General features: G+C 49.1%; 1 protein-coding gene across 1 annotated transcript in view; it reads right to left on the bottom strand.

The window, feature by feature from the left end:
• The window catches only part of LOC115604907 (hydrocephalus-inducing protein homolog), a 105,055-nt gene that overhangs the window by 38,783 nt on the left and 43,565 nt on the right, over positions 1-22,707 (bottom strand). Inside the window, exons 20-36 of the mRNA XM_030478511.1 lie at positions 21,581-21,836; positions 19,546-19,689; positions 17,738-17,881; positions 16,586-16,899; positions 11,568-11,751; positions 9,719-9,835; positions 8,809-9,018; positions 7,775-7,912; positions 6,421-6,598; positions 5,773-5,903; positions 4,911-5,044; positions 3,772-3,908; positions 2,803-2,930; positions 2,524-2,715; positions 1,976-2,125; positions 636-875; positions 198-366 (exon numbers count right to left, since the gene is read on the bottom strand). Of these exons, the coding sequence (XP_030334371.1) occupies positions 198-366; positions 636-875; positions 1,976-2,125; positions 2,524-2,715; positions 2,803-2,930; positions 3,772-3,908; positions 4,911-5,044; positions 5,773-5,903; positions 6,421-6,598; positions 7,775-7,912; positions 8,809-9,018; positions 9,719-9,835; positions 11,568-11,751; positions 16,586-16,899; positions 17,738-17,881; positions 19,546-19,689; positions 21,581-21,836 (2,966 nt within the window). The remainder of the gene's footprint in view (positions 1-197; positions 367-635; positions 876-1,975; positions 2,126-2,523; positions 2,716-2,802; positions 2,931-3,771; positions 3,909-4,910; positions 5,045-5,772; positions 5,904-6,420; positions 6,599-7,774; positions 7,913-8,808; positions 9,019-9,718; positions 9,836-11,567; positions 11,752-16,585; positions 16,900-17,737; positions 17,882-19,545; positions 19,690-21,580; positions 21,837-22,707) is intronic.

Raw genomic sequence — 22,707 nt, 5'->3', positions numbered from 1 at the left:
CAGTCTATGGCATGCAGATACGAGCTTGCTTTGGCTGCACTCAGGGCTGATAGAGGCTGTGTGTTACAAGCCACAGACATTCAGCCAGGTATTCCTCCACCAAGCTGGGCAACAAGCAGCTGCTAAAAGCATGGGCTTTCCATGGAGAATGAGGTCTGCTGTGTCCACACTCAGGACAGCCAATATCAAACCCTCACCATTGTCCTGGCCTGCTGTTTCCCCAGTCTTGGACTTTTCCTGCTCATCCTGCAGCCTCTTCTGCTCCTCACCGTACTCAAGCACCTCTGGGGGTAAATTCTCACCCGGGGCACGTGGAGGCAGCAACAAGGTGTTGTGACAGTTGTAATCCTTCAGCATCCGCAAGATCTGTGTGCATAAGGAGAAACCATATACAGGATGCACTTCTTGACCTTCATCACATGAACAGACTCCCCAACCAACCTATCTCTTCTCTCATTCCTTCCTCCCAACAACATTGACTATCCAAGCCTCTCCACATCCTGCCAGCATGCTGGCTAACCCTGAAATGTCACCAGGCTTTGTCCTGGGGACTGCCCCCTGGCAGAAGCCTGGGAATCCCGGAGTCCTGTGAAGCTATGGGAGCAGGCACATGGGGACCAGACCTTCCCTCTCACCTCCTCCTCAGCAAGGTACTGCTCATCGAACTCCAGTGAGTAAAACTCGATGGGGAACTCACACGGGTTCTTCACCACCACCGTCCCCTCCACCCCACGGCTGTACGGCAGCAACGGTCCCAGCTCAAGCACTGGGGGGCTGAACTCCAGTCGTGGTTCCAGACCACGTCCCAGCATCTGCAGCTGGAGGTGCTGGCTGTTTTGGCAAATGTTAATCTTCAGCTCACTTCTGTAGGACTTCTGCAAAGAGAAAAGTGCAGAAAGCTCCTCCATGAAGTCCCAGGTGAAAGAGCCTCAAATTCAACCTTTGCCCCAAGGTCAGAGGTGTTATCAGTACCTCTGAGGTGAAGGGAAAACAGCTATTTACTTATAGCACAGGCTACAGCATCTGCATGCTGGCTCTGAGTAACTGGAATGAGTCCTGGTGTGAAGTGTAACTGGATATTTGGGCATCAGATGGATCTAAAATGGTCTATCAGATGTTTTCACCTCATCACAAGGCAGCACAATCCTCATGAGAAAGCTCCTCAGAGTTACATTGCCCAGACGCAGTCCTGGCACTGCTGCATCAGGCAAACATCAGCTATATGAAAGAGGCAGATGAGCTCCCACTGGCTAGAAATAATGGTTGTGTTCTCTGCTCAGTGATCGGCTCTGTTCAAAGCCAGACACAAGACAGATCATCTCTATTAGCAATGATTCCTGGGACTGTTCCCACGCATGGAAGCACTTGTGTCCATACTGTTACACACTGCCAGTTTCCAAGTCACAGTGGCCACATGCAAACTCGTCTTTGGGAACGCTCCATCATTTAAGCTGGCTCGCAGACTGCATGGGAACATGCAGGCAGGCTGGGTCAGAGGCACAGAGACTGCTGGCAGAATACTGCTACAGGTATTCTGACAGTCTTGCCATACCCAGGAAAGTGTCTGGGGGCTGCTTTGTTTGCTGGTATCAGCAGTAGGATTAGCCTAGACTGGCCCTTCCAGAGATATCCCCTGCGAGCGTGCCAGCTGCTCTGCACCAAGGTCTTGCAGCCTGCAAGTAGGCCCACGCAAGGGGGAAGATGAAGCAGGAAATGGGAAGATTTCCCCCATCTGCTGAGAGACAGCCACATGCAGTGTCCTGATGCTCTCTGTGTAAGCTCCCCGTTTGAAATCCCCCGGCGATTTCAAAGTGCCTCTCATAAGAGTGTGCTGCAGGGGAAACTGAGGCATAGTGGGTAAAGGTTTGTCAAAATCTCTGTGTGGAGGCAGACCTCATCTCCTTCTCCCTGTGCTGGGCTCTCCTGACCACACTGCCCTGCCAGACCTCCTAGGGGTGACACCTGCCAATCTCACCTCTTCTGTGGGTGAAAACCTGACTTGCAAGTTGCATCGCTGCCCTGGAGCGAGGGTTCCAGCCAACGGCAGCACCTCAAAGACGCAGGGCTCAGCCTTCAACTCCTGAGGCAGCTTCTGATGCACTCCTACTGGCAAATGTTTGTCCACCTGGAGCACAAAAACCAGACGTGTGAGGTCTCCTTGGTCTGTGAGGACATACCCTCTGTTCCTGCAGTGCTCTGAGATAATGCCAAGGTGCTGAGAGCATCCCACACCCAAACCAGAGGTGGCCACAACAGCCTAGAACTGGAGGAAAAGTGTGCAGGCAGGGCAGGCAGTTGGGGAGGCACTGTCTTCAGAGAAGGAGTGGGTGAAGGTGGCAGAGAAGTGAAGCATCAGCTAATGAACAGCAAGGCGGAGCTAATGAACAGCAAGGCCTTGCTCTGTGTCCTCACAGGCTTCCTCAAACAAGCTGCAGCCCAAGGCAGTCATAAGGGCAGAATAGGGAAGAGAGGCAAAGAAAATCCAACCAAGAAGTCATGCGTTAAACACTGTCTGTGCTTTACCTTCTCGACAGACTGTTTCATGGTGATGAACCATTTACAGGGGATCTGGAGCTGATTATGGAGCTGGACAGTTTCTTCCTGGCACTGTCCATGCTGGACAGCAGAGAATTCCAGTCTGTCCCTGGAGAGGCAGATGGATGGCACAGCCACATTGGCACGGAGGCGGATATGAAACGTGGGGCCTCCTGTGACCTAGTGAAGGACAGAGCATCCAGCTGAGAGACCAGGTGACATCTGCTGCTATGCCCAACCTGCTGCCTGCCCCCAAAGTTGTAGTACCTTGATGGGCAAGAGCACATCCACCTCTCCCAGTGGCAGGTTGGCACTTTGTGGGTCGAAGCGCACTTCGAATGTCTCAGTCTCACAGTAGAGCAGGTGCTTCACACGGTCCAGCCCCACGCTGAAACCTTGAACAGATGAAAAAAGCTGAGGTACACAAGGAACACAAAACATGTTAAGGCCATACAGGTGTCTTGGCTGTCAGCTCTGTGAAAATCCCCTTTGCACCTCCAGAGAAACCTGCTGCTCTTTCTCCCTTGTCACCGCTCAAGGATAAAGGGTTTTCACAGCCAAAATCCAAGGTTCATGTAGTAACATATAAGTTGAGGAGCTTCAGCGATTCCTCTATGAGGAATCTCAGGGAAGGATGAGCAGACCCCTCCAAAGGAGAATTTCCAACTAAGATACCCCCATGCTGTGGTGTTCCCTGGACAACAACTTAGAGGAGACAACTGACCACCTCTCTGAGACAGTGAGTCACTGTTGGATGGAACTGCAGCCTTACCTGAAGGTCTGTTTTGGAAGCCTATTTTGATATACCAGGGGATCTCCCAGGCTGTTTTCTCAGTTAAGGTTGAACATAAGCGCTATGACGCTATGAACTCTAAACAAAGCACTTCCAAACCACAAAGGGTCTCATCTGTTTGCACCACAAGGCCACAGAGTACACAAAGAAACTCAGATGATGCTCATAGCAGCTAAAAGCAGAAGATGCTGAGAGGCGATCAAGGTCATCAGCCTTGATTACCCCTGCAATGAAGTTTTAGGACAGCCAGAGGCAGGCCAGGTCTCTGGGCACTGCTGGCCAGAATTCAGACTCTAAAGCACCAAGCAGGAGCTTTCCTCTACTAAGGAGGAAAAAGCCATACAAGAAAGCACTCAAACCCCTCCCCATGTCCAGTGGCTTAAGCTAATCTGTCAAGAGACAGCTCCTTCAAGCCCACATGAAGTCTGTCCAGCACAGGCTACCTGTGTCACACAGGACATGTCCATTGACGTGGAAGGACACAGGGAAGTGCCCGGTGTTGGTGATCTTCACGATGCGCGTGTGGATGTTACCAAGAATGATGTAGCCAAAGTCCAGGATGTACTCAGGCAGCTCAGCTCTGAAAGGAGGAGAAAGAAGAGTCCTTAAAACACAGCCTCGCTACATTTCCAAGAGGGTGGAAGATGCAAATATAGTGGATATTTCTGTATTCACTGCTGTAAAAACTCAACTCCAGCATCCAAGGCCTGATCACCTAGTAGGAAGACTAGGTCATGGGGAGTGAAGGTCCTAGGTTTTATCAGCTACTGATGGGATTCTCTAATAAAATTAGTTTTAAATGCATACTAGACACAGTTCCTCTGCTATGAAAAGCCACGGTAGTTAAGTCCACTGGACCTCCACTGGTCTCAGTGAAATTGCTAAGCCTGGTGTACAGCCCAGGACCTCATCGTAAGATTTGCCTGCACAGGAAATATTCACTGCTCAGCAACCAGATCTGTCCCCAAAGCAGCACTGGTGAATGCAGTAATCGACACCTACAAAATTCATGGGAAGGTCCTTTTCCAAAGCAATCTGCTTTGGGAAAGCATGTACATGATCTGTTTTGCAAAGCATCTTCGTCCTGAACTGGAACCTACTGTGCTCATGCCTTATCATCAAGGAGCAAAGGGAAGGGCCAGGTTACCTGGGTAAGCTCTGCAGTCCCACAGCTTTCAAGCCACCTGATTTAGGGTTTGTCAAGGGTTTGTCAGCCTGTATGATTCCCTGCTCTGCTCTTTGTGCTTAGTGCAGTCTGTTAGTTGGAACAAAGATGCCAGCTTTCAGTTGCCTCTTTCAGAGCTGGTCAGCAGGGATGGTGTCTGTGCTGCCTGGAAGGGTTTGATGGTCTGCACTGGACCCCCTCAGCTCTCAGAACCCAGCAACTGTGGAAGTGGCACTGTGGAAGCGAGGACACTGAGCTGCTCACAGGGAGCATGTCAAAGCTATCAGGCTCAGAGCCTTTCTGAAGTCCCCAGCTATTCCCAGCTCTGTAGACACAAGGAGGTCTCAGGAGCAGGTCTGCACTGCTGGGTGTTCCCCCCAGGGCACCAGGAGATAGAATAGCGGAGTCTCTACTAACTTGAGAAGCCTCCGACGTGCACGCTGGTCAAAGGCAGCGTCCTCTGGGGAACTGGAGGTGAGAGCTTTCTGCTGTTCCAGGGCATGTTCCTCTATCAGCATCTGCTCCATCTGCATCTGCAGCTGAGCATCCAACTGAGGAAAGGAAAGACAGTGGCTGGTTAGCAACAGTTCTACCCAAGACCCTGGCTTGTCTCTGAAGGAGGATCCCACCCTGCTTTTAAGAGGGGTGATGGAAGTCCTCCCGTCTCGCTGCTCAGTGTCTGTGACACCTGCTGTCTTAGTCAGGACCTTATCTCAAGAGAAATGAACTCCAGCATCTCCACCTGCCCAGTTATGAAAGCTGATCTGGCCAAACAGACAGACAAGCCAGGAACTTTTCAGAGCTCCAAGTATCTGTCTACCCCCAGCCAATGCCAAAGCAGCTTGGACAAAAGCTCTCTTGAAAAAGGGAACCACAATAAAGCTGCGCCTCTTGGAGACAAACACTGACAGCACAGTGCCAGGGCACAGTCAGGCTGCTGCTTTTAAGCTCTCTAAACCTGGCAGGGCTTGTGTTGTGAGCAACAAACACCCCAGCAATGACCTCCACCTCCTTCAAAGTACCATAAATTCAATCGCTTGAGCACAGCCTTCAGGATCTGTCCCTGGGGTAGTCAGGAAGCTCATGCATCTCTGGGAGGGACAACTCCGAGAGGTGGGCAGCCCTTGGAGCAATGCTGAGCTGACACAGACCATGGCATGGGTGCGCAGGGAGGTCCCAAGGGGCTGCAGGGCACTGGGAAGCCTGCCGTGGGGTGCAAGGGGCTCACGTGACACAGGGGGAAGGTGGCACGTGCCAATGGGGCAGTATCTGTTCTCACCACGGTGCCTGAGTCGTCTGCGGCTGGCTCCGCTGCTGCAGCCTCCTCCAGAACAACTGCCTCATCTTGCTGGCTGGCTTTTTCCATCTTCTCTTTCACCTCTTTGAGGATCTTCTCATATTTTTCGTTTCCTGAAGAAAGAAAACATCCACAAATAGGAGTATGGGCCTAGTGCCATTCCCATTTAAGTTGGGAAGCCCTACTGCCGCAACGCTGGCCTGTCCCAGAAACAAAACCCTCAAGCAATCTATGAAAAATGATGTTGCTGCTCCTCTCCAAATCCTGATACTCACCCCCACCATCTTCCTCCCCACACAGGAGCACCTCATCCCCTGCAATGTGATACAAACCCAACCCTGCCAAAATCCCAGACAGCTTCTATTACAGCTTTCCCAAGGTTTTCTGTCTAGCCATCATCTTTCCAGGCCTCTGACAAATACGCTAGAAAGCTTTTGCGGGATAGTTCCTGCGGCAAAGCCCACACGGGCTCATCTGCCAGAGACTCAAAAGCAACCAGAGGGTTGAGTGTTTGTCTGATAGTCCTGAAACCTCCAGGCTTGGTGGAGGTGCGTATGAGCTGTGCTATGAGCATGTGACATACAGGAAAAAACAGGGGACTTTCCTGGGGAGCAGACAGGCAGTGCTCACCTTTGATGTTCCTGGGCAGGTCCAGGTGGATTCTAGAAAAGGTTCCTTCTCCTTTCAGGGAGATTTCTTCTGGTTCCAGGTGACCCACTTGGATCTGGAAAGTCCTGTAGAAGACTCCAGGCACTCCTGGCAGGTAATAGACTTTCAGCATTTGCTCCTTGCCAGGTCCAATGTAACCCTGCAGAACACAGGAGAAGAGGAAATGCACCAAAGAGGGTTTGGTGGAGGGATGGCTCAGATGATAGACATGCTGAGAAGACAAGACAGGTTCTCATATATAAATGTCAGACATCACCATGTTCTAGCTTTCTTGTATCCAAAAGCTCAAATCTCCTCCACCAGGATTCAGTATGTCCTTCAGAGGGCTCACAAGGCTGCACTCCTGAAGCACAGGCTGCCCTCCTGCAGCACAGGCTGCCCTTTGCTCAGCATGAACACAGCTCTTCCGCTGATGGCGTTTACCCTCTGCTATCAAGAGCCATACAGAAAAAACAAAAGCTCTTTTACCAGCCACTGTGGGAGATAAGTGAAGAGCCTGTGCTCTCAGCAGGGCCAGCAGATCCTGTCACAGCACACCAGTAGTTCTCAGGCTGGTGTCGAAGGGCCTGAACCCTTATTAATGATCCCGACCAAACATCTCCTGCCTGTGTGGTTACTCCAAGGTCGCAGGAGTCTATCCAGAAAGCCATTTGGCCGTTTGGCTTCTTCTTCTGATTGCAGAAGGGGATAAAGATGATAGGAACACTGCTTCAGTTCAGACACCCAGTTCAGAACTGAGAAGCTGGGATGCTGCAAACTCTTCTCATTGCCATCCCAGTGCTGCTCCTCCCTGGCCCCCTCACTGTCTCACAAAGCTGCTGCAGAACAACAAAGCTGGAGGAGTGAGGGACCAGCACAGGGGCTGTTACAATTTCTGGCAAAGGAGCTTCATGCCCAAGCAAGAGAGTAAAAGTGCTGCGTAGTGCTGGCAGAGGCAGGCAGGGTTTGTTACAGGCAAAGACAAGGAATAAGTCCTGTCTGATCACATAACCTGGGTAAGGTGACCCTGCGAAGAACCAGCACTGTCTAGCTCCAGTGCCACACAACTGAGAGCTCAGCAGTTGGGGTCTGAAGAGCTCCCATAGCACCTCATGCCTCCTGTATGACAGCAGAGCCACCCGCCAGCCAAGGCCGTTAAGGGAGTCTATTAGGACTGTGCTTGCTTTACCTTCTCTGTCCCCAGCAGCAATTGCTCACAGCGCTGTCTCTCCTGGCTCATTTTATGTTTGGCTTTTTTCCTTTCCCCCCTTTTTTCCCTATAACCCTCTCCTGGTAGCCTGACATGGGGCCAGGGTTAATCCCTTACAGTACTCACTGTGCTGGGCACGACCAGGGGCACACCAGGCAGAGGGCTGGCTGCAGTGGCTGTGCTGGGGCTCAGCACCACGAAGGTGAATCCTAGCTTCCCACTGTTGTGCAGAGTGACCTCTGCTTTGGTGACTTCGTTAAACAGCTGAAGAGAGGACAGAGGAACAGGAAGTTACAGACACAGGTTTGCTGCTGGGAATCTCCTTCCGCTTTCACTGGGTTGAAAGTAAATGAACACAGCACAGAAGCTGAGAGCGCAGAGGAGATATGGACACTTGACTCTCCTGGGTTAACCTGGAGAACTTGCAGCAACCAGGTACCTCTTAGCCCTACATAAGAACAGATGGTTATAGCAGCATGCAAAGGTGCAATAACAACCATGTGAAGATCAGTAATAAATAAACCAGGGGATACAAGCCCTCTGCACTTGAGGGTGTCATCTAGTGGCTAGGTGAAACAAAGAACGAGGCATCAAGGCATTTCAGAAGAAAAGGCACCTGCACACAAGTATTTGCAAGCAAAACACAAGCAAAAAGGGAGACAGACAGGGCAACACATACAGGGCTAACAGCTGGAAATATCTGTGTGGTTTTTAACTGAAAAGAAGTGGGGATTGGTCTGGGGCATTCTCTCCAGCTACAGTGACTGGAAGCCAAGTTAACTTCCTCCCTCATTTATTTTGTTGATTAATCAAGAACATTAAAAGAGAGCATCTCCTTGGACCTCAGGCTTTAGGAGTGGATCAGCAGATGGATGTCTGAGGGGCACGTCCCTCTGGAGATCACTACTGGGATCCTGCCTGCCCCAGGAAGCAGCATCAGTTATCTCGAAGAGGGAGAATTCCCAACTTTATCGCTGGGTCGGCGATGGCCACTAAAAAAAACAGCTAGGAGGCAGGGCATATCACTCAAAGGTTGGACTTGCAAGCCACAGCGCCAGCGAAGTAGCTGGAAAGGGGAGAGAGCCCTAGACCTATGTGGGCAGCAACCCACCAGTGATGATTTTGAGACAAGGACCTCTGCCAAGAGAAGCTTCTGGTACCTGTAGCCCGCAGTCAATCTCCGTGATGTCTAGGAGGTAGCTGATGAGCGAAGCCTCCCCGCTCAGCACCACCTCATAGCTCGGGCCGCCCTCCACCCTGCACAGCGCTGTGACACGGGTGATGATGTTCGCGTAGCCAAAGAAGGTGAACATGACTTGCTGGCTCTCACCCGGCTGCAGCTCACCATACAGTGGCAGGACATCAAAAACCTGGAGGCAGGGCAGGAGAGATTGAGATGTCGAGCATGGAAGTTGATGCAGAAGAGTAGCCATGGCGTGGAGCAAAGTACAGACATGGCTGGAGTGGCCTTTTCCTCAAACACAGGCAAAAATCATCCTAATCTCAGCCTGCATCCATTCCACTTAAAATGGAGGGACCAGAGGAAAAATCTTCTTGCATACTCACTAATGAATGCATTAATTAATATACTACATTAAAATAATGTGATGTCTCCTGGCAGCAAGAAATGCTTTCTGCTGCAGAACTTGCCTTTAAAAACACTTTTTACTGCCTTCAGAAAACCAGGAGACTGGGAGATGAGAGCCCATGGAGCTGGGGGTTGGATCCAGCCCAGCTCATCTGACTCCTGGTGCTTTCCAATCTCTCTCTGATTTGCATCCTGCTCTCTCAAGATGCTACAGCAAAAGCTACTGTAGAAATTTCCTACCACCCACTTGATGAGTAACAAGATGAATAATGCCTTCCATAGGTGCTGCACAGGGAGTGTCCTTGGTCAGCCCTATAACACGTCCCACATGGCCTCTCCAATAAACTCAGCAGCATCATTCAATGCTCTTGGAGGGATGTGAGGACACCCTGTGAGCACTGCAGAGGGCTACCAGTGGGAGTGATGGCTACATCACTGCTTGCCACACAGGAAACGTGGAAGCGAGACAGATTCCCACTTACCTCCTCCACTCCCAAGGCAAGGGGCTCTCTCTCCATGAACGGGACCAGTTCCTTGATCTCCACTGGTCTCGGAGTATCCGCAGCACCTTCCAGCTCCTCAACAGTACATGGCAGGAGCTAGAAAACAAGCAATGTGTAAGCAGCTGGCTGGTCTGAGTAAGATCACTCTGCTGCAGGCGCCACCACTCCATCAAGCCAGGAGCAGCCAAGATGGGACCTAGATACAAATCAAGTATGGGCATGTCCATGCCATCAGTTGAGTGTGGGTCCAAGCCCATCCACAGATGAGACACAGGTTCCATCTATACTTCCTACATGCAAGCTCACATGAGAAAGCTGGGTGTACCCAGGGCTCAGTCCTGGCCTCAAGGGACCTCAAAGGCATTTTGCACCCTTGTGCCAGCCCTGCTTCACTCACTCCTGCCCATGGAACATGCCAAAACTCCCAGGGCTGGACAGGTTAGTTTCTCCATGACAAAAACAGGAACATAGCTGCAAGTGAGAAGTATCAAACCCAGGAAAAATAAGGACTTAGGAAGTGCTTGGCACACCTATCCAATTTCAGATGGTGCTTAAGTTTCATCATCTCATGCACTCCTCAGTGCTGGAGAGCTGAGGATCTCCACTGGGTCATTCTTCTCATATGACACCTTCCTGAAGATGGAAGAGATGTTTCTATGTCTTGCAGCCCTTGAGAGCTGGTTTTTAACCTCAGAGGTGCCATCTTTCAAAAGGAACCTTGTCCCTGGGCTTCTGACCCCTATTTATAAGCAAGGGCTTTGTGATTCTCTTATAGTCGAAGAATACTTGCTTCTTCAGTAAAGAAGTGCTTTGTGCTGGGGCCTTGGCATCAGCAGAGTCTGCGAGAATATTTATGGGACATCCTTAGACCTAATCAAAGGCTACATCTCCCCAGTAGATAAAGCACTGGGGAGTGGTGAGTCTTCTCATGCTTCAATGCTCTGTCGTCTCCACATTTTCAAACCTAGCAAAGCTTTGCTAAGTATATATTCCCAAAGATGCTAACCCACATCTTTTCCTGGCCTATGGCCTCCCATCTCCCCAGGGAGGTTATATGGGTATTTCTTTGATACAGTGACATAAGAAGAAGATGAAGCTTCAATCCAGATGTATCCCTTGAAGCGATTTCAGATCCTACTCAGCCATATCCACTTGAATTTCCCTGGTTTATTTGTGCATACATGGCAACAAAGCAGGAAATAAAGATGATTTCATGCTTCTGTATGAAAACATTCAGCCACTATTCTTTACGTCTACAGGGTATCATTTTTTCTTGATTCAGAAAAAATGTGCAGAGTTATAATGTTAAAATGACTGATATTTGGAGATGAGCAGGTGCAATCTCTCTCTTGAACTTAATGCCAACGCTGGCACTTTCAGAACCTCCCGTGCTTTCTTACACCCTTTTTTATTGCCCCAGGAGCAGCTTCTGCCAAACAAGATGCTGTACAAGGTGTCAGCTCCCACTAGCATGAAGGACAAGCTCCAAAGCACCAAGGCTCACCAGGAAGAGTCAGCAGATCAAAGACCATTTTCCAAAGGCCATGCTAGGAGGAAGAGACAGTGACTTTACAAAGTCTTGTTTTATAAAAGACAGCCCCCCCTCCCCCAATAATCCCAAACTCAACATAGGTCAGTAGGATCTGAGTGGGCTTCTCCAAGCAAAACTATCCTATTAATTTCTCCTCCCCCGAAGCCCCATGCCCGGCTGCTGGCCCTGCTGCTCAGCCTGCTCTTAGGGCAGCAAAAGAGAGGTTGGTATGAACACAACTCCTGGGAAGGAAGCTGGGGGACGCAGCGCAAGCAGGAGGTGTACAAGAAAATCTACCTTTGCTTCGTCTGCATGTGCTGGCTCTTGGGCAGCAACCGCCACTGCTCCCAGGGATTCAGCTGACTGCTCTACGCTTCCACTCCTGGAGCTGCTCTCTGAAGATGCTGAGTGCTCCAAGCAGGCTCCCTTCTCCTTCAGTGGTTGGGGTTCGATGAAAAATTTAGATGTTGGAGGGCTGAACCTGGAAAAATAACATAACTTCAATCATGGACATGCAGTGGTAGGTAGGGAAGCCTGCATGAGCAGCTCCTCAGCAGGATGTGGTCCCTGTGGGCACTGGTGGTGTGAGTTCAGTAACGGGTCTGACCCAGAAGCTCCAAAACCAGGATGCAGCAGGCCAGCACTTGGGGCTGCCTGGAGGTGATGCTGGTATAGCAGGGGTGCAGGCAACTGGCAACTGGTTGCAATAAGGAACTAAAAAGGACAGAGCTGAATGACTTATGAGGAGGCAGAAAGCACACCAGGAAAGGAAAAAGTGCAAAAAAGGTGAGATTGAGACACAAAGGGTCAGATCCAGACAGTGATGAGCCAATACTGACCCACCAGTGACCCCCTAAAAGCACCCACTGCCGCAGACCATACCCAGAGACCCAAAGTGAGACAGTTTGCAGCCCTGCTAGGTATTTACCTTGAATATTTCACCTGACAATCAACCGCAGCTGCGGGTCAGTACAAGCAAGTGGTGATGCCCATGGCTTTTTCCAAGGACCATCAGGCAGGAGCAGGGATAGAGCCCACAGCCTGCTGTGCCCTGACCCCGACAGAGCCCAGCACCATGCAGGGGCACCCACGGAGCCCAGCATGGGATGCACATGCAAGGCAACACAGAAAGACAAGTCAAGCAGCTCCAGGCAGAGACTCACAATTGAACAGCCCATTAATCCCTGATGAGCACCAAAGCAGCAGCAACTGATACTTTGGAGAAAGAAGCTTTGGTCATTTTTAATTAAGGTACTGCAAATTGTGACAAGCTTCAGCTCCCTGCTGTGCCACAGGTATTCCCTGTCTGCAAAGCAACGCCTCTAACTGCACGTCAAGCTAAAAAGGCAGCAGCTCTGCTGAAACCAGGCTGACACCCATGTGGCACTTACCAATGGCACAATTACCTCCTCAGCAGTTTCTAAACACAAACCGCTGGAGGACCAGTTTGGCAAATGATTGAGCAAAGCGGTTCAACAGCTCACTCATGAATGGAGCCAAGCTGATCATCTGAGCAATATTTGTCAGTAAAAGGTAAACGGTTTAACGTTTTCAACAATTCCCAGGTGACCTGGATTACGTTCCCTGTTTTAAATCACAGCAGGTGCTCACAGGAACTCTGCTTGCATTTCTGATGCCACATGGAGGGACACACTTGAACCAGGCCTGTCACTGTGCCTCTTTTCAACCCTGTAGCCAAACAAGGCAGATTTTCTATAACAAGCTGGACTCTTCATTCCCAGGGAATTCTGTGCCTTTAATATGTTTCCAAATGAATATTTGTGTTCCGCTTTGTAGCTTATTATATAAGGTTGTTCTTCCTTCCTGGATTGGAGGCTCTGATCTTCTTAACCCCCAAGGGATCCCACCTGACTTGTCCTTCCTACAACCACATGCAAGAACAAGGCTTGGCCCAGGCGAGCTCCTCTGCAGTCCTCCCTCTGCAGCCCTCCCTCTGCCTGCTGCTGGGACCTCATGTGGACCCTTGGCAAGACCTTGGAAGCAAGTCCATGTGGAAGAATGAACCAGGGCTGGAAGGGAGGAAGGCGTTCACTTGCCCCTGCAAAGTGTGGCCCATCTATGGTCCCACCTGTGCAACTTTTGCTCCTCTCAGCTGAGGTACCTTAATATCTCTTGAGGTGCACTGATGAGTGACCAAACTGCTGAACACCTCCAGCAGCTGCTAACTTGGGTATCTGCATCAGAATCATAATCATAGAATATCAGGTTTGAAGGTATCTCAAGGATCATCTGGTCCAACCTTTCTTGGCAAAGCATGACCTAGCCTAAATGTTCCAGCACCTTGTCCAGCCAAATCTTCACAGTGTCCAGTGTTGGTGAGTCCACCACTTCCCTGAGGAAATTATTCCAGTGGCTGATTGTTCTTTTTATGAAAAACTTTCCTCTAGTGTCCAGTTGGAACCTCCCCAGGAATAACTTGTGCCCATTACTCCTTGTCTTTTCTATGTGACTCCTTGTAAAAAGGCAATCTCCATCTTCTTAAAGAAACACTTTAAATACTGGGACATGGTGATAGTGTCTCCCTGGAGCCTTCTTTTCTCAAGGCTGAAGAGGCCCAACTCTCAGCCTTTCCTCACACAGTTTCTCAGTCATTTTTGTCATCTTTGTGGCCCTTCTCTGGAGCCTCTCAAGCCTGTCCACATCTTTTTTGTACAGCAGGCACCAAAACTGAACACAGTATTCCAGGTATGGCTCGTCAAGCACCAAGTAGAGGTGCACAGGATGAAATAAATTCAGCTCAGCTGTGACAGTGGTGCTTTTGGGCAACTTGCAGCTGAATGTTACCTTTACCTGGTGACAAGGGAAATGCTTGCAGTGTAGGGGTACCAATAGGAGCACCTCAAAGCCCTCCAGCTGCAGACCAGTTCAGGACATGGTCAGGACATCACAGCGGCTGTCCCAAACCTGCTAGTGTGATCCATCCTCCAGGATGAAACCACAGCTCTTAGAGCAGCTTGTGATAAATACTGTGGGTTGATAACAACTCCGGAGGAGATGTAAACCCCCAAGATGGAAAAATCCATAATCACGTATTAAATTACCTTAGTTTTATAGAATGGTTTGAGGCAACTTCACAGGACCATGGTGCCTGGACAAGAACAATAGTTTTCACTCTGAAGCAGAAGCCCTCTGCGACCCAGTGCTGGGAGATTATGTGATTAGTGAGAAGTTCTGGAGAAGCACAAAGCAGAGCAAGGGGCTTTTTCCAGTGGGGAAAAGTCAAAACGAATTACCAGGAAGCGTAACATAAAAAGGAAGAGAGTGAGGAATCCAAGGTGTCAACAGAAAGTTGACCCTTGGGAACAGGTATCTTCCTGGCACTGAAGGAAAGGCGGGTGTCTTAGAAAAGCAGAAGGAAGGGAAAGATAAAAAGATGTTCAGCATCAGCCCAGGCTTTAGGTAGCTCTTTCTGTGATGTGAGTTGGAACTTTCTGGGCATCCTCCAGTACTTTCAGGCCAAGGTTGTGAATTCGGGGAGGAAGGCAAGGAGCAGAGGACCCATCCTAAACCAGACGAGCCAGAGAGCTGTGGAATCTGGCCAGCACAGCATCCACCAGCACAGCTAAGACAAGGAGCCTCCTGACATAAGCAGGTTTTCCTGGAGCTGGAGGGGCTGAAGCAAGGTGTTAACCCCTCTGGGCCTGTCTCACCCAACCCAGCCACCCCTCAGGTAAGACAAAATGCCTCCAGGAATTAACAGAGGGAATTTAATGGGAGCATAGGTGGATTGACACCAGAGAGAGAGGAGTCCTTACTGCGAATGAGCCAGCAAAGGGGCTACGCCAAACCCTTTGGAGCAGAGGCTGCCATCCCGATAAGATATTCAGGACCCTCCACTGTCAATGACGCAGCTGAGTTGGGTGACTTGCCACCTACCAAAGAATGAGCACCTGCAGGCTCAAGTCCAGCAAAGCCAATTCGAGCAGAGTCAGGGCAATTAAAAGCTGAAAACTGAATCAGCATTCACATTTCCAAAACCCTAACTTGGTTCTAATAAAAAATAAGAGTAAAGATAAACAGGCACCCAGGGGAAATTAATTCCACACAGGCTTCACTGTAATGTGTTTGTTTCTCTGCTATTAAAAAATATATGCATTGTTCTATCATCAAAATAAGATTTTTCCTTTTGCTTGCAATTAAACCCTCATCTAATTTACCAGGAGATAGCACAGGCCTCCAAGCAGAGCTTACAGCCCTGCTCACCTCCCTCCACCTGCTTTTTCAGACTCTCTTCTGCGTTTTAGAGTGTGTTCTTGAAGGTGCCATGCATCAAGAAGTGCCACACTAAAGACCTGTTACTTGGTAAGACCCAACTGAGAATGGGCTACCCCAGTGCCCCAGTCTTCTCCCCCAAACCCTCCTCATAACCATAGCTACTTTCCAGCTCCCAACAGGTCATCTTCCCTAAACAAAACTGTTTCTTGATGATGTCTATTATTTGTAACAGCAGCACTTCAATGGTTATCTTCGCTCAGTCTCCTAGGGCATTATGGAAAAACCATTTGCTACCACAATTAAAACTGCCCAGATTAGACTTTTGTCCTATGCAGAGAGGCCACAGTGGGAGGAACCACTAGAAATGTGTTTATAAATGTGCTTCAGCATGACTGCAAGATTGTTCTTGGTCTTGGAAATCACAGACTGGTGCTGAATGGTCCTGCTTCCCAGGGAATGTCCATACAAGCGCTCCCACCAACATCTACAGCTGTACCTAAAGATGCAGCAGAACCTGCCAATTCACTGTAAACTGCTATACAGCTCTTTTGTGAATGTGATGTGTAGTTTAACAAACAAAAACTCAGGCCACGAAGGTCTGAGAAAGCAGCCTTCCACACCAGCTTTCCTTCCCCCAAGAACCAGTACGGGGGCTACAGCAGGGCAAGAAACTGGGACAGCAGCATACAGTTCTGGTGGCAGTTCCTGTGTAGGATCTTAGTATGAAATAACAACAAATAGGGTTGGCAGGGAAAGAAAAGAGGTCATGTTGTATCTCTGCTTGTCCAAGTGTCTAAACATGGCTTTGTAGCTCCAGAGATAAAGCAGGAGGGCTATGTGAAAACTGTTAGCAGTGTCTTACCTTCCCATTACGGCTGGAGAACAGTGTCTCCTTGCCAGCATCAAACTAGTGGAGATCATTCTCTGAGCACATAGCATGACCACAGCTGGTAGGTGTTGTTTCCACAAGGGAAAATTGAAAACGGTTTGTCAGATCAGGCAAATGGCCTTGGTGTTTGCAAAGTACAAACAGGATACCAGGAAGAAGAGCTTCAAGGAGAGGGCAAAGGTGCACATACCTGATGAGGTTCCTGTGGCCATCTGTCAGGAATGACCAGTGGTACTGGACAAGAAGCGGGCTGCAGTTGGTCATCTTGACATAACGCACATCTTCAGTATCATTCAAGATGCAGCCAAAGTCCAGGGCCGTGGTCTGGATAAGGAGATTCGGGAAGTAGACTTCTCCCCGAACAGTGACCTGCTCCTGATGAGGATGCTCAAGAAACTGTATCTTCAGAGCCTTCTCTACTACCCGGCTACTCAAATCCTCCCCATAAGCAGGGTTAAATCTGATGCAGAGATGAAGTTCCTCCCCTGTCCCCAGCTTCACTGGCTGCAAGGAGATGGAGTATTAATCACCAGTATGATGAAGTCCCAAGGTCTGATAGCATGAAAAAGGTAAATGTGCAAAGTGTGACCCCAATGTGGGCTTCTCAGTTCATCCTTCATTTTCTTCACAGTGAGTGTCTGACTGCAACCACCACACTTTTGTCTGAAACTATCTATCTCAGGCTCACATTCCTGTGCTCTGCATCAATACAAAAGAGAAATAAACACTGTTCTCCTGAATTCTGGATTTGCAGAGGCTATGCGCTAAACGCACAACCAAATCAGCACTTTGGCAAGCCAGGACTTTTTGCCCTGACTCTAGGGGAACTCCTTAATCAGCACTGCAGCCTCACTCTTGCAGGGGCTAGTCACTGACAGGGCACAGAAATGGTGGCTGCACCTACAACAACACATGTCTAGCAGCATCCATGTCCAACACCTTCCACTGACACCAGGGCAGGAGCCAGGCAGCAGCTGGAGGAGCACCCTCAGCCTTCCCAAAGGCAAAGCTGCCCTCAAAGAGAGCAGGCTGCTCCTTATGTTATCTGAGGATGGCTGCTGGAGAGCTGGGATGGTTTCCCGGAGACACCTTTACTACACAGCTTGCCCAGACCTAGCTGCCTGCTCCTTTCTCCTCATGTGTTAGAGCCAAGACATATCTTCCCAATTCAGATGATATTTTTTTACCTTCAGTAGCTCATTTCAAATCTGGTTTAGCTCAGGCCAGCCTACTGCAGACTCTACACAATACACTTCCATGCTAGAGGACGTCCTAACAGAAACGCACCACCACGCTCCTCCCTCTTCAAACCCCACGGGCAGGAAGGTCCACGGGTGCTCACCTGAGCGTCTGCAGGGAGGGGCTGCTGGTCTGCATTGCAGATGGAAAAGGGTTGTCCTAAGGCCAGGACCATGCTGAGGGGCAGTGAAGAGATGTTTTTTAAAGAAAGAGGCTTGTACTGAAGAGTTAGGACATCACTGGGTTGCTACAGAAACAGAAGACAAGAAAAAAATACTGAACTCTGGCCATGAACCTCCTTCCCCTTCAGATGCATTTAAAATTTTTCAACCCCAAAAGTGCATACATCTCTATTTACTATTTTTATTAGTTTCTACCCTTATAGAAGGTTTTTTTCTTTAAGTATATCAGATGTTTTTCATGTTTAGAAACCAGAGCATCCCCCAGGTGACACAGAAACAATCTTTCGTACAGATGAGAGAGCAGGACCTGTACAGGAGGTAGCTGCTTGAACAAGATCAAAACCAGAAAGTGAACCCAGTCTGTCTCCAGTTTCGTATCCTCTCTTGGCCAGAATGGCACAAGATGATTTTCACTCACATATGGTATCAGCTCTAGTAGCCTCATAAAAGCAGTGATGCTATTCAGAGGAGAAAAGCAAGCAGGATTTGCTTAGAGGATTTGCTCTTCATACTGGAGAATCTGCAGCAGCCTGAGGTTAGCTTTGGACACTGACATGTACACACAGCCAGCTAGAAACCTCAACAGTCTGGTTGCAACCTACTGCCCCTGCTACAGTGACACGGTGTCTGTAGTCTCAAAGCTATGCTCAGCCTAAGCTATTTCTTCCTGTTTATGCATTCTTCTGGGCTTCCTGCATGGTTTCTATAAACTAGACAGTGTTTAGGAAACTAGTTCTGGATGTACAGATATCCAACAGCTGCCGTGTCACAGCACTCAATAAATCGGAGCATGTGGCATCAAGCAGATCACAGGCAGACATCAGAGATAGCTGAAAAGCTTCTAGTTAGACCTGAAGTGCATGCTCACAGGATTTTGTGCTTCTCTGGAAGCTGGGGAACCAGAGGAGAAACTTGAAAATGCAGAAACTAAATAATGAAATATCTTCTCTTTTTCAGACACCTCACAGGAGAGGGAAAGATGATGCAGGAGTTGGGATCCGGAGACTAAAGGGCACCTGCTTTGGGTTGGTGTTATCAACACTGCAGCTGAAGGGCATCTGTGGGTCCTTTGAAGAAGGTGAGGCTTGGGGAAATGCAAAACCTAGCATCCATATCAACAGCAGAGAAGGCAAAAAGAGACAAGAGATGACAGTTTTTCCTCATCAGCTTGAGGACTTGACAGGAATTTCAGGTTCCCTCAGCTTCCCTACACACATCACCGTGCCTTGGAGGATCCTCAAAATCCTCCCTTTATACTCTCGTGTCTCTCTAGAAGTGGCTGTGGTCCCCTCCAGCAGAGCAGCTGTAACCTGAATTTTACTTTGTTGAAGTTAGAAAACAGTCTCATCTCTAAAAACATCCTCACTTACTTCACAAAGGGCCTCAGGAAGGGTGAGGAGCGATGTGGTCTCTCACGTGCAGCCCCAGCACACAAGGTGGCTGTGCAAAGCCCACGCTGCATTCACAGGTCCCACACATCTCACCCCATGCTCTTGGCTCAGTACAGTCTCCGCATCAAGAAGGGCAGAATAGAGTGACTGAAACTGTCTCCAACCCCAGAAGAGTGAAATAATGATCTTGGTGTTCGTGGCAAAAGCTTGGTCCAGCTCAAATCAACAGCCAAAGTTGGAGAAACTGTGTTCCTCCTTTGAACACAAGCACACACACCCCATGGGCTTTCAGTCATCAGCCACACCAGTAAATGCCAAGATGCAATCCAGAGACTTACCTTCTCTACCCGGAAAGTGATTTCTCTGGTGGACATTTGCAGAATGGGAGCAATGAACTCACACATGACATCTGTTTGCATGATCAGGGTTTTCCCTGCCGTGTTCCCCACAACGGCGTGACACAGCAGCCGCTCCTTCACCACCTGTGTGCAAGAGACACATGTCACCCAGTGGGTGTTATCAGGGCATCCAGAAAAAAACACTCCATTTGCTCACCACCCAACCATGGACCCTATTACTGACGTAAAGTTACAATCACTGGTCTCTTCAATACCCCTTTTTCTTTCTATGTTGCATCCTATTCATTCTGCACTCAGATGTCCCTAATGCTACAACCCAACAGCCACAAAAAGCACTTGTGAGTCATGTGCTGCCTACAATTGTAATAATCCTGCCCCAAATGTTCATTGGTTTCATTTGTCCCATTGCTACACGTAATGCTTACAAAAAGCTGTAGGAACTAATTGGAAAAAAACAAAAAAACCGAACAAAAAACCCCCCCAAACCCAACCAAAAACTATATTAAGGGAAACAGCTGATAGAAGGGCCAACAAATACCAGCAAATGCTCCCTTGGAAGTTTGGCAGAAAAGATCCATGGGAGAAACACCAATAACCAGCTTGTCTTCTTAGGGTGTACTGTGCCCTCCTAGAGCTGGTTTTAAAACAAACCTCCCCAGGAAAGAGATGTCTTGCACTTTGCATGAAAGCCCTCTGCTTAAGCTGGATGTTCTTATATTCAAGACTTTTTTCCTGATTTCTCATGGTTTCAGTTTCCTTCCTCCATTTCTCACTCTTCCTTCTGATACACCAACACAACCCAACTCCTCCTCAGAGCCTACAGGCTTCAGAATCATCCATGTTTCACACACAATACAGGGAATTGGGCTTCCGACTGACCTGAAGAGCAATAAGTTCTCAAGACCAAGGAAGGGAGCCAGGTAGCCACAGCTGAGCTCACAGATGCCTTTTAACTTTCCAGGCAAGACACTCTAATCAGTGCCCTGACCACTTTATTTCCTTTTTGGTACCTTCTTCCCTCTTCAGCAAAACCTTTGGACTCAGAACTGCACAGGGACAGTCCCACTGCAGCCAACCGGGTGAGTAATCAAGTCTTCCTCAAGCTACCACTGAGACAACCCTTTAAAACGCCTTTCAAACACTAGTAGCAGCAGGAGCTTAATGCGGATTTTTTTTCTGTATTTGCTTAAATATCTGTGCCCAGTGCTCCTGGAACCAGGGAATGCACACCAGAGTCAGCTGGCAGCTCCTCTGCAGAGTTGGATTTCCCCTGGAAAGACAAGTCCAGAGAGGAGAACACCCAGTGACCCCGCTGAAATATCCCCCTCTGAATTGCCACTCAAAGGTGCGGCAAGACCCTTGGGACACCAGGGCTGGCTGAGAGACTCTGGGGTGAGCTGTTATGGAAATATTGACACAAGTCAAGCTACAATGATCCCTGGGAACAGTTTCCCATATGGATGAACGTCATTCTGATCATTAGAGCTGGCACACTGTGTTAATTTCTCTCCTCCAGGACTCAGTGCTAGACAAGCCCTCTCTGCCAATGTTTGTCTACAGAGGAAAAATGATGCTGCTCACAAATACTCTCTCCCTTCCTTCATGGGTGTTTTGTTTTACTCGCTGTTTCCCCAGATAACAATACTTTGCATTTTTTAATTTACTTTCTGTCTGTGCTCCTAGTTTAAGCATAATTCATTTTCTCTGCCCTTCCTTCCTGCCTCGGCACACAACAAACTGTAACCTGTTGTTTGTCCCTGACTTAGCAATAGTTCCTGCAGGCCATATTTTGGTATCAGCAAGTAGGGTTTATGGCAGCTATGAAAACACAAAAAAGCCTTAGCAACTGAGGGTGCCAGCAAGGAAAGCAACCGGTGCTGCCACGGTAACTTGTGGCATTTTATTGAAATGCCACAGCTTACTGAAAGCACTTGCTCATTTGCCCAGGCAAATGCCAAGAGGTTGCAGAAGAAGTGATCTGACAATGAAGGCTCAGCCCTTATAGGGAACTCACCTGGGGAGTGCTAGAGGTGCCTTCCAGCAGCATCTCCACTGTCTTGCCAGGCATCAGCTCTGCCCTCACTGGTTGAAGCTTAAACACAGGGAAGGCAGGACTTGGGGCCTGGGAGGAAACCTTGCCTTTGGTGTTATTGATGGGAGGGAGACGATCACGCCGGTGAAACATGGTGAAACCTTCTGTTGTCCAATAGAGCAGATGGGTGCGTTGTCCTTTGTTTGTTATCTTGAAGCTGTAACAACAGGGATCCAGGCTAGAAGAGAAGCAGAGATAGAAAATGTCATGGGAGCTGCTATTTCCCAGTGGTCACCCAGCTTCAGCACCCTGATGGCATGATCTGGCTGCACACTCAGTGATAAAACCACCTCCCAGAAGGCTGACCTAGCTCAAAGCTTCAGCAAAAGCCAGACCTTGGCTGCCCCTAAGTTCATCACCATCCAGCAGCTGGTCTGCTTGTGTACAGCAAGGAAAAGCTTCTTGAAGACCATGATCTCGGTTGCTGTGGATAGAGCATCACCAGCCTTTGGTGCTTAATACATGGAGGTGTTGCTCCAAGGAGCTTCCTGCAGGTCGCACTGCATCAGGCACTAAGCTGGCCTGTCCTTGAAGCCTGTGGCGTCAAGTGGATGAGGAAACAGCTTTGCTGCCATTTCACCTTCCCTTGTGAGCTGCTGCCTCAGATGGCTTCCTCTGAAGGTGCTATTGGGAAGCTGCAGGGTATATAGACTCATCTGGTGATCTGGACACCGCTTGCCTCCACTGGTGCAACCCTTGCCCTCGCACCCATGTTATCCCCTCACCCCTTAGGCAGCATCCAACCCTCATTGCCCCCATATCACCCTTTGCCTGAACCGTGCAGCTGGTTTTGTGTTTTAGGAAGACAAATGCATTGTGAGAACATCTGTCAGAAGTTTCCCCAATACAAACACAGCAGCAAGGCCAGCTCCAGCTGCCGAGGGAATGGAACAGCAAAAGACTGTTAGATGAGGCCCTCAGTGATATGGTTTAGTGGTGGTCTTGGCAGTCCTGGGGTAATGGTTGGACTTGATCATCTTCAAGGTCTTTTCCAACCTCATTGTTTCTATGATTCTGTGACTCCATAACTAGAGCTTGACCTAAGGCAA

This window comes from Strigops habroptila, chromosome 3 (genome assembly GCF_004027225.2).
Source record: "Strigops habroptila isolate Jane chromosome 3, bStrHab1.2.pri, whole genome shotgun sequence".
Lineage (NCBI taxonomy): Eukaryota > Metazoa > Chordata > Aves > Psittaciformes > Psittacidae > Strigops > Strigops habroptila.
This window is presented reverse-complemented; position numbering and strand designations above follow the sequence as displayed.